Genomic DNA, 14,219 nt, shown 5'->3' with positions numbered 1-14,219 from the left:
ACTTAAAATAAATTAACTAATTAATCAATCAATCAGTTAATTAAGTGGTAGATCTATGAAGGAAGCAGGTGGGGCTGTGACCTAATAATCGCAGTTACAGTGTGTTAGCACTTTTATATATGATTTACACATATTAAGTAATTTAATCTTCTCAACATATAGGTCATACAGGAAAGCTATGGTCGTTGTCTCCATTTTACAGTTGAAAAAAACTGAGACTCAGAGGTTACATAACTTGTTTAAGGTCACAGAGGGTAAAAGACGGAGCCAGGATTTAAATTCAGGTTCTTAATTTCTATCCTAAACTCTCATCTCTGTTGATATAAATTAACCCAAGAGATACATTCTTCAGGTTTATTTTAGGAGCTCTTTAAAGGTATAGTTTCTTATTGTTTGCTTATTTCTCTTAAAACGGAAATGGAGGAGGGACGGGCCAGATTCTATTTACTTTATAAATCTGTTCATCAATGAAAATGGCAAAGAGCATTAAAATATACACAGATACTTAGTTTTGTAATTGAAGCAACTCTCTTAGCCTTTAGCTTTATTTAAGGTGATCATTCTTAACTCTTAAATTAAGACCCAGTGGTGAGCATCCTAGTGATGTAAAACAACCTGCAAAATATTACAAATATGCCTCACAGATGTTACATTTAATGGGATACACATTTCCAGACCAAAAGAAGTATTTGAGAGATAAGTAAATCTCTTCAGACATTTGAAGACCTTGTGGCAAAAGAAAAAGGAAGGCTTTTTAATGATTGAAACCATCCCCTAGGAAAATGGATGTCCTCAAGGAAGAAATGAGCGTCCTGTTACTGCAAGAATTTCAGCATAGGCCGAATAACCAGGCTAATGATATTGTGAAAGGTGATACTACTAGGGCTGAGCTGAGTGGGAAAACACTAAATTCTAAGATTCTGTGATTATTAAAAAAATATTCTTAAAAACTCCCATCTATAGAGAAAAGGCCAAAGCAGTTTTCATGCAGGTCAAGGCCAGTGAGAAATGATGCACTATAATAAAATCACCTGGATTCCCTGCAGGCATCCTCAGTCTCTGTAAGCAAATTACACATTTCAGTTTCCTCCACTTCCAAATCATCAGTTTTGGAAAATAATTGAAATAAACGGGAACACCTGCGAGCTAGAAGTGTCCAGTTTCATTGTGTTAACCATTTACATTCTCACGTATGAAGAAAGTGGTTGCCACCATCCTGTAGCATTAAACATGGGTTCTCATTTCTCAACCTGAAGATGTTTTTTATCTATTTAGAGCTATAAAGCAGCCGTGGAGCTAAATCCAGATCAAGCACAGGCCTGGATGAACATGGGTGGAATCCAACACATCAAGGTAGGAGAGTAATGCCCTTCCATGTAGATGGGTTTTTCTTTGCATTTTTTCTTTCTGTCTTCTCTCAAAAGATTGAGAAAATATTGTTAATTCCCTCTGTGAATTATTTAAATGCCAAAACCCATAGGTGTTTAAAAGTGAAACTAGGGCAGTTTATGTTCACTTTGTATTATCTACATATTGAATGTCATGAAGTCACTTGAAAACTAAATCTATACAAATTAAATGCAATGATTTTATGGAACATAAAGAAAATCATATATACTTAAGAGAAATATCGTACAGCAAATAAAATTTGCTTATATGAACTAAGCCTTGTTGGAACTTCCTGTAGGTCATTGTCCTACAACTTAACTCATGGTCAAGACCACAGTGTTAATTTAAATATTACTTGATTATTTCTTGTAACCAGTGTATCTTTTACTCCCTAGTCATTTACTGAAACATAAGGTTGTTCTTGGGTTTGATTCTTGGTTTTTGTTTTTCCAAAAGAAAAAGCTACCTTTGAGCAAATCATTAAGAATGACCCTTGGGAAGACTGCTGTCTATAAGCAATGAGCTCAAGAACTCACTGTCACTCATTCATTCATTCATTCATTCATTCATCTATTCATTTGACAAACATTTATACAGAGCATGTTATGTGCCAAGTACTCTTTCTTCAGACACTAGGAATAGAATAGAACACTAAACAAGAAAGGCTGAACTTCCTGTCTTCATGGAGCTAACATTTAGTAAGGGAGACAGGCAATAAATAAATAGACACATACATGTATGTATATATACATAAACATACCATGGTGCAATGGAGAAAGAGAGAGGGAAAGAAGATAGGAAGTGCCATGTGGTAAGGACTAAAATTTAAACTTAAGGTGATTAGAGAAGGCCTCACTTTAAAAAGTGATTTTGAGTAGAGACCTGAAAGGAACAAGCCATGTGGCAAAACAAGAAAAGAGCATGTGCAAAGGACCTGAGGTTTGAGAGTACTTGCTGTGTTTGAAGAACAGGGAGGAGGCAAATTAGATAATATGGTAAAAGTCAGGGTCAAGAAGCCACAGGGCCAGATTGTGAGAGCCTTAAAGGGGAGTGTAGGGTCTTCAGCTCTTATGCCATGCCAGACAGATGTGTTAGGGAGAAATGCCATGGTCTGACATGTTTTAAAGGATAACTCTTGTTTAGCTAACCTATTTCCAGGCTTCTATCAATCTTTATATTGATAAAATAGCAATATAGTGATTATCATTTGAACAAAAGTCTAATAAGGTTTACTATTAATTGGAAACTGCTCACTCTCAGAAACACAACAAAATACAAAGGTGACTCGTGATTAGATAGCCAGAAGCAGATAATGGATTAGTTATGATGTGAATGCCAGCCATGCTCTAATAGAGGGACAAACATGACATTTATCAGAGCAGAATAACCTGAGCTCTGACTTTAATGATCTTCTCAAATGTCCAGCAATATGAAGTTACTTTTTTTTTTAAGATTTTATTGATTTATTCATGAGAGACAGACAAAGAGAGAGAGGCAGAGACACAGGCAGAGGGAAAAGCAGGCCCCATGCAAGGAGCCCGATGTGGAACTCGATCCCGGGTCTCCAGGATCACACCCTGGGCTGAAGGCAGCGCTAAACTGCTGAGCCACCCAGGCTACCCTGAACTTACTTTTAAAATAGTAATATAATTTTAAATATTTAAATAGTTTGTTAAATAGTTTGTTTTTTTTTTAGTTTTTTTAATTGGAGTTCAATTTGCCAACATTTAGCATAACGCCCAGTGCTCATCCCTCCAAGTGCCCCGCTCAGTGCCTATCACCCAGTCACCCCAACCCCCCAAATAGTTATATTTTAAAATAATATGTTCAATATATTTTTAGATGGCATGTGCCTTCATTTAAAGCAATAGGTCTGGTTGTTAATTTAAAAATAAGTAAGGGTGCTATGTAGTGAAGTTGTTTAAGCAGCCAACTCTTGGTTTCAGCTCAGGTAGTGATCTCAGGGTTGTGAAATCAAGCCCCATGTTGGGCTCAGCGTGGAGTCTGCTTAGGATTCTCTCTCCATCTCCCTCTGACCCTCCCGCTCATGCTCTCTCTCTCTCTCTCTCACTTCCTCTCAAATAAATAAATTAATCTTTTTTAAAAAAAGATATAATAAGTACATTCAAGACTATCCAAAAAAGCTGGAAATATAGGAAAAATAGTACATTCATTGAACTCTCAGATTAACATGTAAATTCAATGCTTTAAATGTAGAGGTACTTGCCCTGATAAGTGTCTGGAGGTTAAAGAAGGATCTATTGAGTGTTACTTTAATGTTACAAACACTAAGGACACCAGGGTGGCTCAGTGGTTGAGCGTCTGCCTTCAGCTCAGGGCCTGATCCTGGAGTCCCGGGATCGAGTCCCACATCGGGCTCCCTGCATGGAGTCTGCTTCTCTCTCTGCCTATATCTCTGCCTCTCTCTGTGTCTCTCATGAATAAATAAATAAAATAATTTTAAAAAAATGTTACAAACACTGATTAAAAATTAGTTTATGCAGTTTTTCATCTTTGCAAACATTATATATGAGATTGAACAGTATAAAATTGCTATGTTTGGAGTTGAAAAATCATCTACTATCAGTGAATTCATGTGATACAATCCAATATAAATATATAAACCAGGCACATAACTTGGATGTGGCACCATTAGGATGCAAGATTATTATTATTGGGTCCTAAAGAGCCATCATTAATTTTCCATCCTTTGTATTGCCAGCTAGTGTGCACATCAGCTGTGTTAGCTCATTCCAGGCTTCACATCCTTCCCCGAGCCTGGGTGTAGCTTAGGATACTGAGGGCTGTGGCAAGGTTGGAAGCTACAATAAAGCTTTGCAAGGAGGTGGCATGAAGAGATGAGAAGGGAGTTGCCCCTTGCTTATACTGCTTAGTAATAAAAGATAATTATTATGAAGCTTTATAAAGGATGAAATGGATAGACCAAAAAAGCTAAAATAACTTTTTTTTTTTTTAAACAAAGAGTCACATCAATTGGGCCATACCACAAAGTACTATTTTTAGTACTGTCCCTATGTGCATTTTCTAGAATGGCATCGTGCAGTAGAACTCTGATGTCAGAAATGTTCTATATCTGCTCTGTCCAAGGCAGCAGCCACTAGCCCCTGTTGCTGATATGCCCTTAAAATATGGTTGGTACAGCTGAGCAACTGAACTCTTAATTTATCATAATTGATTTCAATTTGAATAGCTATGTGGCATGGTGGCTATCATAATAGATAGCACATTTCTAAAATTAGAGAACTCAGATTCCCTATCTTAGCATCTCAGAATTGGGGGCATTGAATCAAGGGATATAACTTTAAAAAAAATACAGCTTCTAGTTTAATCAAGTAAAGAGCAATTCGAGTGAGAGAAGATAACTCCAGCAGTAGATTTTACGTGAAAGAAAGCTGATAATCAGAGAAGGAAATGCCAAGGCACCGAGCTGAGGCCTAAATTCAGATAAAACTGAGCAGAACAATTTCAAAGTCAACTGTGATACAGTTTGAGAGCACTCTAAGGGCAACAAATGTTTAGTTGTCTACAGGTGTGTGCTAAACCTAATAAACATCACAAGATACTTGGAGGATAAATGCTGGAGTTGAAAAAAAAAATAATTGAATGTAGCAAATCCAGGTTCTCACTTGTTCAGAATTCTGTTTAGCCTCTCATGAGAATCAGGGTTAATAACCAGAAGTGTTTCCCTTTGTGCGTGTGTCAGAGCCTGGATTCCCAATGTACAATTTCCTTTTCTGTCATTTCCACTCTCTTTTTTACCAGTATGTTGAGTGAGTACTGTAATAAATAAATAGATGGTGTTTGCACAAGGCTGGATGGTCGTTTAATAATGACAACAATGGTAGTATCAGATTGAGTGCTCACCCAGCATCAGGCACTGTCTGTCTGAGCTCCTCACATGCATTAACTAATTTGGAGGACAGTTAAGCATTCAGTATTAGTTGCTATCTAGTACTTTCACCTAGAATCCTGTTTTAAATTGTGATGGGAGTTCAGAGAGTAACCGGTGTTCATCCACATGGAGGTTTGAGAATAAAATAGAGTAAATTGAAATTTGGGGGAGTGGAGAGAACTCTGACCATCATGGTTCTGAGATGTGGCAGGACACAGATCTGAAAGAGGGTGGACCAAATAAGAAAGGTAAAATTTAGTAGCAGAAAAGGGCCATGGGAGACAATAATTGTGACTAATTTGTCCAGAACCATCAAGGACGGTACACATGGTTTCCAGTTAGAAAGCCATTGAACAAAAGCAGATGGGGCCAACAGAGGGTGGTGACAGGTGTCTTTAGCAGGTCAGGGGTGACATGCCTTCCTTCCTGCTTTAAGAGGATCCAGGAGGTTCATATTGTCACATACCTTGGGTACATTTGATTCTATATTCTTTTTTTTAAAGATTTTATTTATTTATTCATGAGAGACACAAAGAGAGAGAGAGAGGGGGGCAGAGACACAGGGGGAGAAACAGGCTCCATGCAGGGAGCCCAATGTGGGACTCCATCCCGGGTCTCCAGGATCATGCCCTGGGCCAAAGATGGCGCTAAACCACTGAGCCACCTGGGCTGCCCACATTTGACTCTATATTCTTTTTTTTTTTTTAATATTTTATTTATTTATTCATGAGAGACACACACACAGAGAGAGAGAGAGACAGAGAGACAGGCAGAGGGAGAAGCAGGCTCCATGCAGGGAGCCCGACACGGGACGCGATCCCGGGTCTCCAGGATCGGGCCCTGGGCTGAAGACGGCGCTAAACCACTGGGCCACCAGGGCTTCTCTGACTCTATATTCTTATTAGTTTTTTTTTTTTTCATTATAAAAAAGCTTGCATTTAAAGCTTTAAATTAGGCAGAAGTTACTTTTATGTCGTCAGTAGGATATTAAAATAATTTCTACCATTAAACAGGTATAGTGGATTCCAAACTATATAATCATCACTGCTTTTGCAGTTTCGAAAACATTTCCCACAATCTCCCTCCTTCCCCTCTCTTTCACTCTTTCTCTCTCTGGATGTCTAGCCTTGGCTGCATTGATTACCAAGGAATAGCGCCAACCCCACGAGAGCACTATGAAATGATCGCCTCATAACCTACATTAGTAGAATTGAAAATCTGTTTTTCTGCCATTTCACCTTACGGTATAACTCTTATCCTTCACATTCTCCAGCTGGTCTGGTACTTAAAACAAATGGATTCTCCAAAAGCACCCACAGATAAGGGAAAATTATCCGTGCAGACAGGTTTCCTTCTAAGGACATACACGTTAAACTGAGCCAGAAGGCCTGCCTCTTGGTCTCCCCATTCTCCAAGAGCTGTCTCATGGATCAGAATATAATTGTTTTCTTTTTTTCTCCCCACAGGGAAACTATGTGTCCGCAAGAGCTTATTATGAGAGAGCCTTACAGCTGGTTCCAGACAGCAAACTCCTGCAGGAAAATCTCGCCAAATTGGATCGCCTTGAGAAGCGATTACAAGAAGTTCGAGAAAAGGATCAAACGTAGCAGCATTTGACCCAGTCTCGTCGGATAGCGCTGGTGCCTCTGGAAGAGGAAGAAGTGATGGAGGCCTTCACATCAGCAGTAGCGCAACAGAGAAGCTTTCCCCTCACTCTGAATTCAGGGAGGCACATTTTGGGACACCTGCTGGTAACCCTGTGCTGAGAGACTTGCATTTCCCTGGAAGAATACAAAAGGAGCAAGAGCGAGAGGCTGAGAGGAAGCAAAACAACTACTACACACTTTGCAGATTTTTGTTGGCTTTAATTCCAGATTTCCCTTCATCTGCTTCTCTGCTTTCCCAGCCTTAGAATCTAATTCTATCTCTTAATGTAGACTTTTATGTCCCAGAAATAGAGGCTTAAAATGCTTTGAAGGCAGAGCAGTTCTTCTTCATGAGATGAGATGCTTCAAAGAGGATAAAATCTCTGGGAGAAATCATTTGGGAAATTCCACCAAGAGGTAGCTCATTTAGTTCCCCAGAACTAGAGCTGAGTATCTGATAGTTTTGTAGAATTTTCTGGGATATATGGGGGAAAGGGCTATTATCAAGTGAGCTTTGTCTAATATCCCCCTGAGGATATTGCTAGAGCCCAAGTGAAGAGTAAATGAAGTTTCACTCTGATGCAAGCTTTTCCCATTGCCCAATATATCAAAAAGGAAGCTTCTGGAATTGTGTATGGGTATTTTATCCTTAGGGGAAAATCAAGGATCTTGGTACCCCTAATTCTTTATGGAAATGTTTCAGATTATTTTAATTTTATTACAAGTATTATTAGAGTAGTGGTTCTGCTCTAAGATTTCAAAAGTGCTTTTAGAATCATAAATGTTTCTCTGACTCCACATATATTGTTATTTTGGTGGAGAAAAAAATAGTATATTCTACATGACAAATATTAAAGATATTAACTAAGAGAAATGTTCTACTTTGTTATCTTAACATTCAGTCATCCAGAGATTTATTATTTTTTTGAAAACTATATTTAACCATTGAAAAATCTGTACAGTATATCACAGAATCTTCATAGACTAAAACAGCTGGAAGGAGCTCTATTGATTTGTCTACTGAAGCTTAATGAGAACTCTGTGCTTTAGAACATGACTGATGGAAATCCAGAATGCTTGGTTCTGTATTTGTTAGTTTTGGAGATTTTGTGAAGAATGCTCAAAAACTCTAGGGAAAAAATGTCTAAATTCATAATTTAAAATATATATATTTATATTTAAAAGATAGAGGCAGCAAAGTTAAACTTACAATTTGACATTTTTTAGTGTTATTTATTTCATAACTTATAAAATATTTAATATATATACACACGCACATTTTTTTCTCTGTACATAGTAGGTTTAATAGCAGCTTTTAGAAGTGATCATACAAAAATTATAAATCTAAATTACAAAGTAAAGTTGTAACAGCCCCTCAAAAAATTCATATGGGTTATTCACTTGCTAAAGCTAAAGAAATTAGGAATCTGACTTCAGTGTTTGAGTGATAATATATTTTGGAATTGAAGAAATTGGAACACCTGATTCTAATTTGGTCATTATTATAAATTTTACAAAAAAGAAGAAGAAGAAGAAGAAGAGGAACCACTCTGGGGAGCCAGGTGGCCTGCAGATGTAGTAGCCTGAAAGGCACGCAGATTTCACATGCTCAGGCCAGGGCAGGGTAAAAAGCCTGCTTCTTTTCAACACAAAATCAGGAAGTAATGCCCCTTGGTGTTACTATTTTTTTGTTAAGGTAAGTCTAGTTAAAAGAACTTCTTTGGAAAGGGATGATGCAAGGAATGTTTTAAATGCAAAGGATTGCAAATTTGAATTAGCATACATGTATTTATGTGCATCAATAATCCAACAGTGTATCTCTTGCCACTAAGATCTTCTGTTTCTAATAGTCTTTCAACCTTATACATCAGAAATTTATCTAAAATTCTATTTAGAATATTTTCATTATCAAAAATAAAAAAAATTAAAAATTTTTAAGAAATATTTTCATTTTCCTCAAAATCATACTTTTATACCCTAAGGCCAAGAAATGTACCACAGTGTTCATTTTAAATGATCAGTCCACCCCTAAATGGAAAAAACATGAAGTCCTAGCTAAAAACAGTATCTGAGACTTTAATCACAACTTTATAGAATAATCTGTGACCAAAATCCACACTTAGGAAGTTAATGGAAAAGACTAAGCCCCAAATTTTGAAAAACAAAATTATGCCTTACTTGAAGTGCTGCTAAAGGTATGAGGGTACATTAGTGGGAATGATTAAAATGGCGGCTACAGCCTAAAAGTTTCTGAAGGAAGGGGTCATGTGGCCTTCTGGATTTTGGTTCTACCTTCTTTTGGGTGCTTTTCTCTCTCCCCATGACTTCTTGTGTGTGTCCCTCCTTCCTTCCCTCCCCTGTCCCTCTCCCCACACCCAGCAATCTCTCCCTTCATTCTGTCCCTCCCCCGCTCTTTCTCACTGTCACTCTGGCTCACTCTGTGTGTGCACACTGGCATCCTTCTGAACATTAAAAATAAGCACTGTTTGTTGGGTCAGATATTTTTATCCTGATTTAATAATGTCACTGAGATGTAGCCAATGAAATAGTTTTCATAGTTAAATGGTGCCTATAAGAAAATAAATCACATGTTATTTTTCAAAGATATTAAGTGTATTTTATAACTATTTTTATTTGGTTCTTATAACATGAACTAATATGCGGAATTCATTCTTATCAATAAAAACAGAGTGCCCTGGCTAGTCAAGGAGATATATCCAGATTTCCCTAATAAAAGCATTTCCCTAAAAAATAAAATAAAATAAAACCATTTCCCTAATAAAAGCTTGGCAGGAGAGGTGATGGCCCCTTTTCTGAGATGGGACCACAGAGCCAGCCTCATGGACTTGCAGTTCATGTGGTCCCTCAGGGTCCTGCCCTCAAAAGCCCTCTGTGCTTGGTTGAAGGCTTTGCTTGAAATTCTTAATAGTTTTTGAACGAGGGGTCCTGCGATTCCATTTTACACTGGATCCTTAAATACATAGGGTGCCCTCGGGAGAAGGGAAGTTGGCTGAGGACAAGACAGGAGTTGCTTTAGTCTGGCTGAACCCTTGAGCCAATGATCAGAATTTCATCTGTGACTGTGCTACTCTGAGCAGCACTTTCTTTTCTTTCTCAGCTACATTTAGAGTTCCTTGACTATATCTATCCCCCGCTGACTGCCCATCTACCTAACCTGTTTTCCTGTCCTACCTACAACCAGTCCTCCTTGCCTTTAAGATTCCCAGTGAGTGGCAGTCCTTTGATGTGGGAGCCTCGAGAATGGCTCTACAAGTTCATTTCAACCTTAAGAATTCTTCAGGATTTTGTAAGTGACCCAGATGTTTTCAGGCTGTTAACAGTATTCATAAAACACGGTTCAGTGACGTCACCTAGGTAAACTAAACCAAAGATTCAAATACCTTGGAGGAAAAGACATCGTATCTTAGGGAATCCTGAGATCCGTTCTGTTGGGTTTGTTTATTTTGAAGTTTATCACAAAACATAGAGGATTGCCAGCACTTTAATTACAACTTCCTAGAATACCTCACGGCCCCTAGCAGGAGACTGTGACATGCACTGTAGATCATCCCTCATTTGACACACTGGTTTGTGGTGGGTGTACAATGTTTTCAACAGGACTAAATGAGGAAATCCAAACTTCTCTACAAACCGACCCACAAAAACTGTAACTTGGGGGGAATAAAAACAAATGTGGGGCTTCTCACTGTCTCTACTAAACATTCCAGAGCCACATTCAGCTAATAGTTGAGAAGTATTCCTTCATACAAGGGCTCTCGGGCCTGGCTGGACTGAGGGGTCACCTGGGGCCCTTTGGGCATCTTGGAGAGGCCGGCTGCCCATATGCAGCTAGGCTGGAGAACCACTGCAGTCTCCCAACTTTAATGGAACTTTTATGTTTAAATCTAGACTAAAACAAGCCAAAGAAGTCTAAAAAATGATTTATGGCACAGCTGATTGGTTGAGACTTGTTTCAAGATTGACAAACAGATGGGTCAGGTGGGGTGGTGTGCACTTGTGGCAAATGGAGTATAATTTGACTGTGCATTTTCAGAATTCTTGGTTCTCAGAGGAAGAGGAATTACCATTTTTATACACAGACAAGGCACTCAATATATAAAACTCATGTAAGGTGTTCATGGCATAGACTTTATGCCTATACTTCTCTCTTTTCATTACACACATGTCAAGTTTTGTTCATCGTTTCTTAATTGTACTCATTAGAGTCAGTTTTTGGGGGAAAAATGAAACTTTTGATCTGATGTGTGAAGGATGTGCATCTTAGACAAATAAATCTATAGGATATTAGTAACAATAATCAATGCCAATGTACTTATGGGTGGTTTGTTTTTAATTTCTTCACCTACTTTCCAAATCACCTTTACTTAGATCAAATTGCATGTTGGTATATCTCCCAATAATAGCAAAACATAACTTTCTGATATCTTTTGGCATTTTAAAAGAACAGATACTTGTCAAATCTTGCATTTAAGTTGAATTGACTAAGATAGAAGCTCACAATACCATATATATTATATATGGAAATATTATAATTTTTTATGATTCTTGAAGTTTTGATGTAAAAGAAAAATCTGCTGAATGGTTCTTCAATAGCATTGAAAAACAAAATACAATCAAATTCAAATACTTATTATAATTAAATTTAATTAAATACAATGCTAATAATTATTAATACTTATTAAATACTTGCAAGAATAGCATTCTTCATTATTTTTTGTTTTTAGTAGTCATTAACTTAAAGAGAAGAAATAACTACACTCAAAGAAGTGGTTACAATATCAGCAAAATAAAAATGACACAACAGAATTGATGACTTTCGTGTCTATCAAATGGCTTGTATGAAAATATACTATTTTCATCCCCAATGATCCTTTTAGTTAAAACCTTTTAGGGCATGTAGCTCATAAAATCAGTATCCATTACAATTTTGGTTATTATTAGTTTGTAAGTTTAGACCACCATTTACCCCAAAATGGAAAGATATGTTGATGTCCAGAAATCCAGGACCCCATCATCAACGGTGCAAGTGGTGTATATTTATATCACGTTTGGAGGTTTTCCAAGGTGCATAACATCCTTTTGGGGTTGCCTTGCTGGCCCAGAAGAGGGGTGCACCACCAGTCCAAGAATCAGGAAATGTGGGTGGTAGGACTGGTCTGCTAAGGAGGAGCCGCCTCACCCTGGGCAGATTACCAGGTGTCTCAACCTATCACCCAGGGAGGGATTAGTTAGTTCTGTGGAGCTGTCAAGTTCCAGAAACCAGACATAAAGCCCTCTACCTCTGAAGAGATAACTGATCAGCGTTGCTCTTTTTTTAGAAATTCTGAAGATACTTAACAACCATAAAAGTGACTGCACTGTCCAAGTGCTTTAATATGGCAGAGATAATTTCTCTTTTTTTTTGCAATCTGTACGTAGAAAAATTCATCATTTTGTTATGTTTCTAGGGAAAAAATATTTTTAAAAATTTTATCCAAAGGAATTAAAATATCTGTTGTATTTTAAAGCAAATGGCTTGCTTTTATAATGTGGAAACCATCTGACTTGCTGTGACTCATGCTGATCCCTCTTTTTATCAGGGAGAAAATGACTTGCATCGGGTTCTTTTCATGTTGTTATTTCCTACTTTGATCAGTTGTATATAAATGTACATTTTTGTTAACTTCTGCTGTGCCAGTTAGAAATATATTTCCCATAAGCTATGCCTCCCATTTAAGTCTGATTATGTACACTTTGCCTAGGTCTTTCCAAAATAAAATTTATGTAAATGTTTATTTTATATAAAATATAATGAAAATAATTATGTCTGCTTCAATCTCTCAAGTACTCCGTGAGCAGTTCCTATTGAAATCCATGTCACTAGCTGGTGTCTGCCTCAAAAGAAAGAAAACTTCCTTCTCTCATTCATCCATTGCATTGCATTGTTCTGCGTGTTTCGTGTCTGCCCTCTTTCCCATACCTCACAGTGACTATTTCAGTCCTTATGTGCTCCTGATCTTTTCCTCTCATCTTGCTGAAGAAATGCCTCACCTCTTTCTGCAGAAAGTAAGTAAAAGGTAGAAAACAGATATTCTCTGAATATCCTTGCACCCCATCTACAAACTTAGCTGTACCCAATTCTTTCCTCCTATTACTACAGTGGAAGAAGAGAGCCCTAGGCTCTGGATTTTGCCTCTTGTGAAGCTTCATTTCATCCTTTAAACTTTTTTTTTTTTTATCTTCAACTTTGTTCTTCTGACTTTTGTGAATTCTATTTGAAGACAATTTACTGATAACCACCATCAAAATCATTTGGGGAAAAAAAAGATTAAGTCTTTCTTGTATTTCTTTTTATCTCCAGCTACTACCACACCTCTCTTCCTTCTCAGTCAAGCTATTTGAGTGAATTGTCTTCACCCATTCTTTCTGCCTCCATCCTTCCCATTCCCTCTGCTTCACAGAGATCTGTCACTGCAACAAATAAGCAAATGAAACTGCTGTTTCTAAGGCCACCAAGAATCCCCTCAGTGTTGAATCTTGAGCCTCGTGGGACTTCGGAGAAGGTATTAGAGTTTAGACCAGTAGTTTATCAGGGATGGAAAACATTGTCTACACAAAACATGATTTGCCCATGATTTGCTCATTGATCATAGGTTAGTCACTAACACTCCTATTTTTACAACTCTCCTTAGAGTTGGGGCTTCCATTAAGAGTCTTGGAAGACCTCCCAAAACACATCATTATCCTGCCCTACCTAATGAAGAAGATGTATTCACATTAAAGGCAGATTTCCCACACATCACATATCCAATCTGGGGCAGTTTGGCCCACTCTGTCCCTTGACATCATTTCCATATATATGGAGAAGACTCTCATTTAGATGCTGCAACATCATCACAAACAACATATTTAAACCATCATCTCATTGGCAGATTTAAAACTAACAACCTATTGGATAGCTTTACAATTCCTATTGAATGGTCCCTTTCCTATTTAATGAGAAGGGATTATTTTGTTAGGCTTATAAGGGACCAATCCTCAAAAAAAGGACAAGGTCTCACTTCCGGCTGTGACTTTTGAACTCTGGAAACAAAGGGAGTTGTGCTGTAACAGGAAATGAGACCATGCCCAACCCCATGGAGACTTCTGGGTATGAAACAAACCATTGATTATCCCGCAAAACTGCATCACATGTGGAAGAGTGCAAACTGCCAGGATCTGTAGACCTCAAGAGAAAGCCATGAACTTGAACATTGTGGGTCCAACTGTAC

The 14,219-nt window shown here is 37.8% G+C and overlaps 1 protein-coding gene across 1 annotated transcript in view; it reads left to right on the top strand.

Moving 5' to 3' along the window:
* The window catches only part of TMTC1 (transmembrane O-mannosyltransferase targeting cadherins 1), a 269,996-nt gene extending 257,227 nt beyond the window's left edge, over window positions 1–12,769 (top strand). The window contains exons 19-20 of the mRNA XM_038577170.1: window positions 1,276–1,353; window positions 6,769–12,769. Of these exons, the coding sequence (XP_038433098.1) occupies window positions 1,276–1,353; window positions 6,769–6,909 (219 nt within the window). The 3' untranslated portion in view covers window positions 6,910–12,769. The remainder of the gene's footprint in view (window positions 1–1,275; window positions 1,354–6,768) is intronic.
* Window positions 12,770–14,219: the final 1,450 nt, after the last annotated feature.

The sequence above is a fragment of the Canis lupus genome, chromosome 27 (assembly GCF_011100685.1).
Source record: "Canis lupus familiaris isolate Mischka breed German Shepherd chromosome 27, alternate assembly UU_Cfam_GSD_1.0, whole genome shotgun sequence".
NCBI lineage: Eukaryota > Metazoa > Chordata > Mammalia > Carnivora > Canidae > Canis > Canis lupus.
Note: the sequence above shows the minus strand (reverse complement) of the source record. Positions and strands in the feature narration are given on the sequence as shown.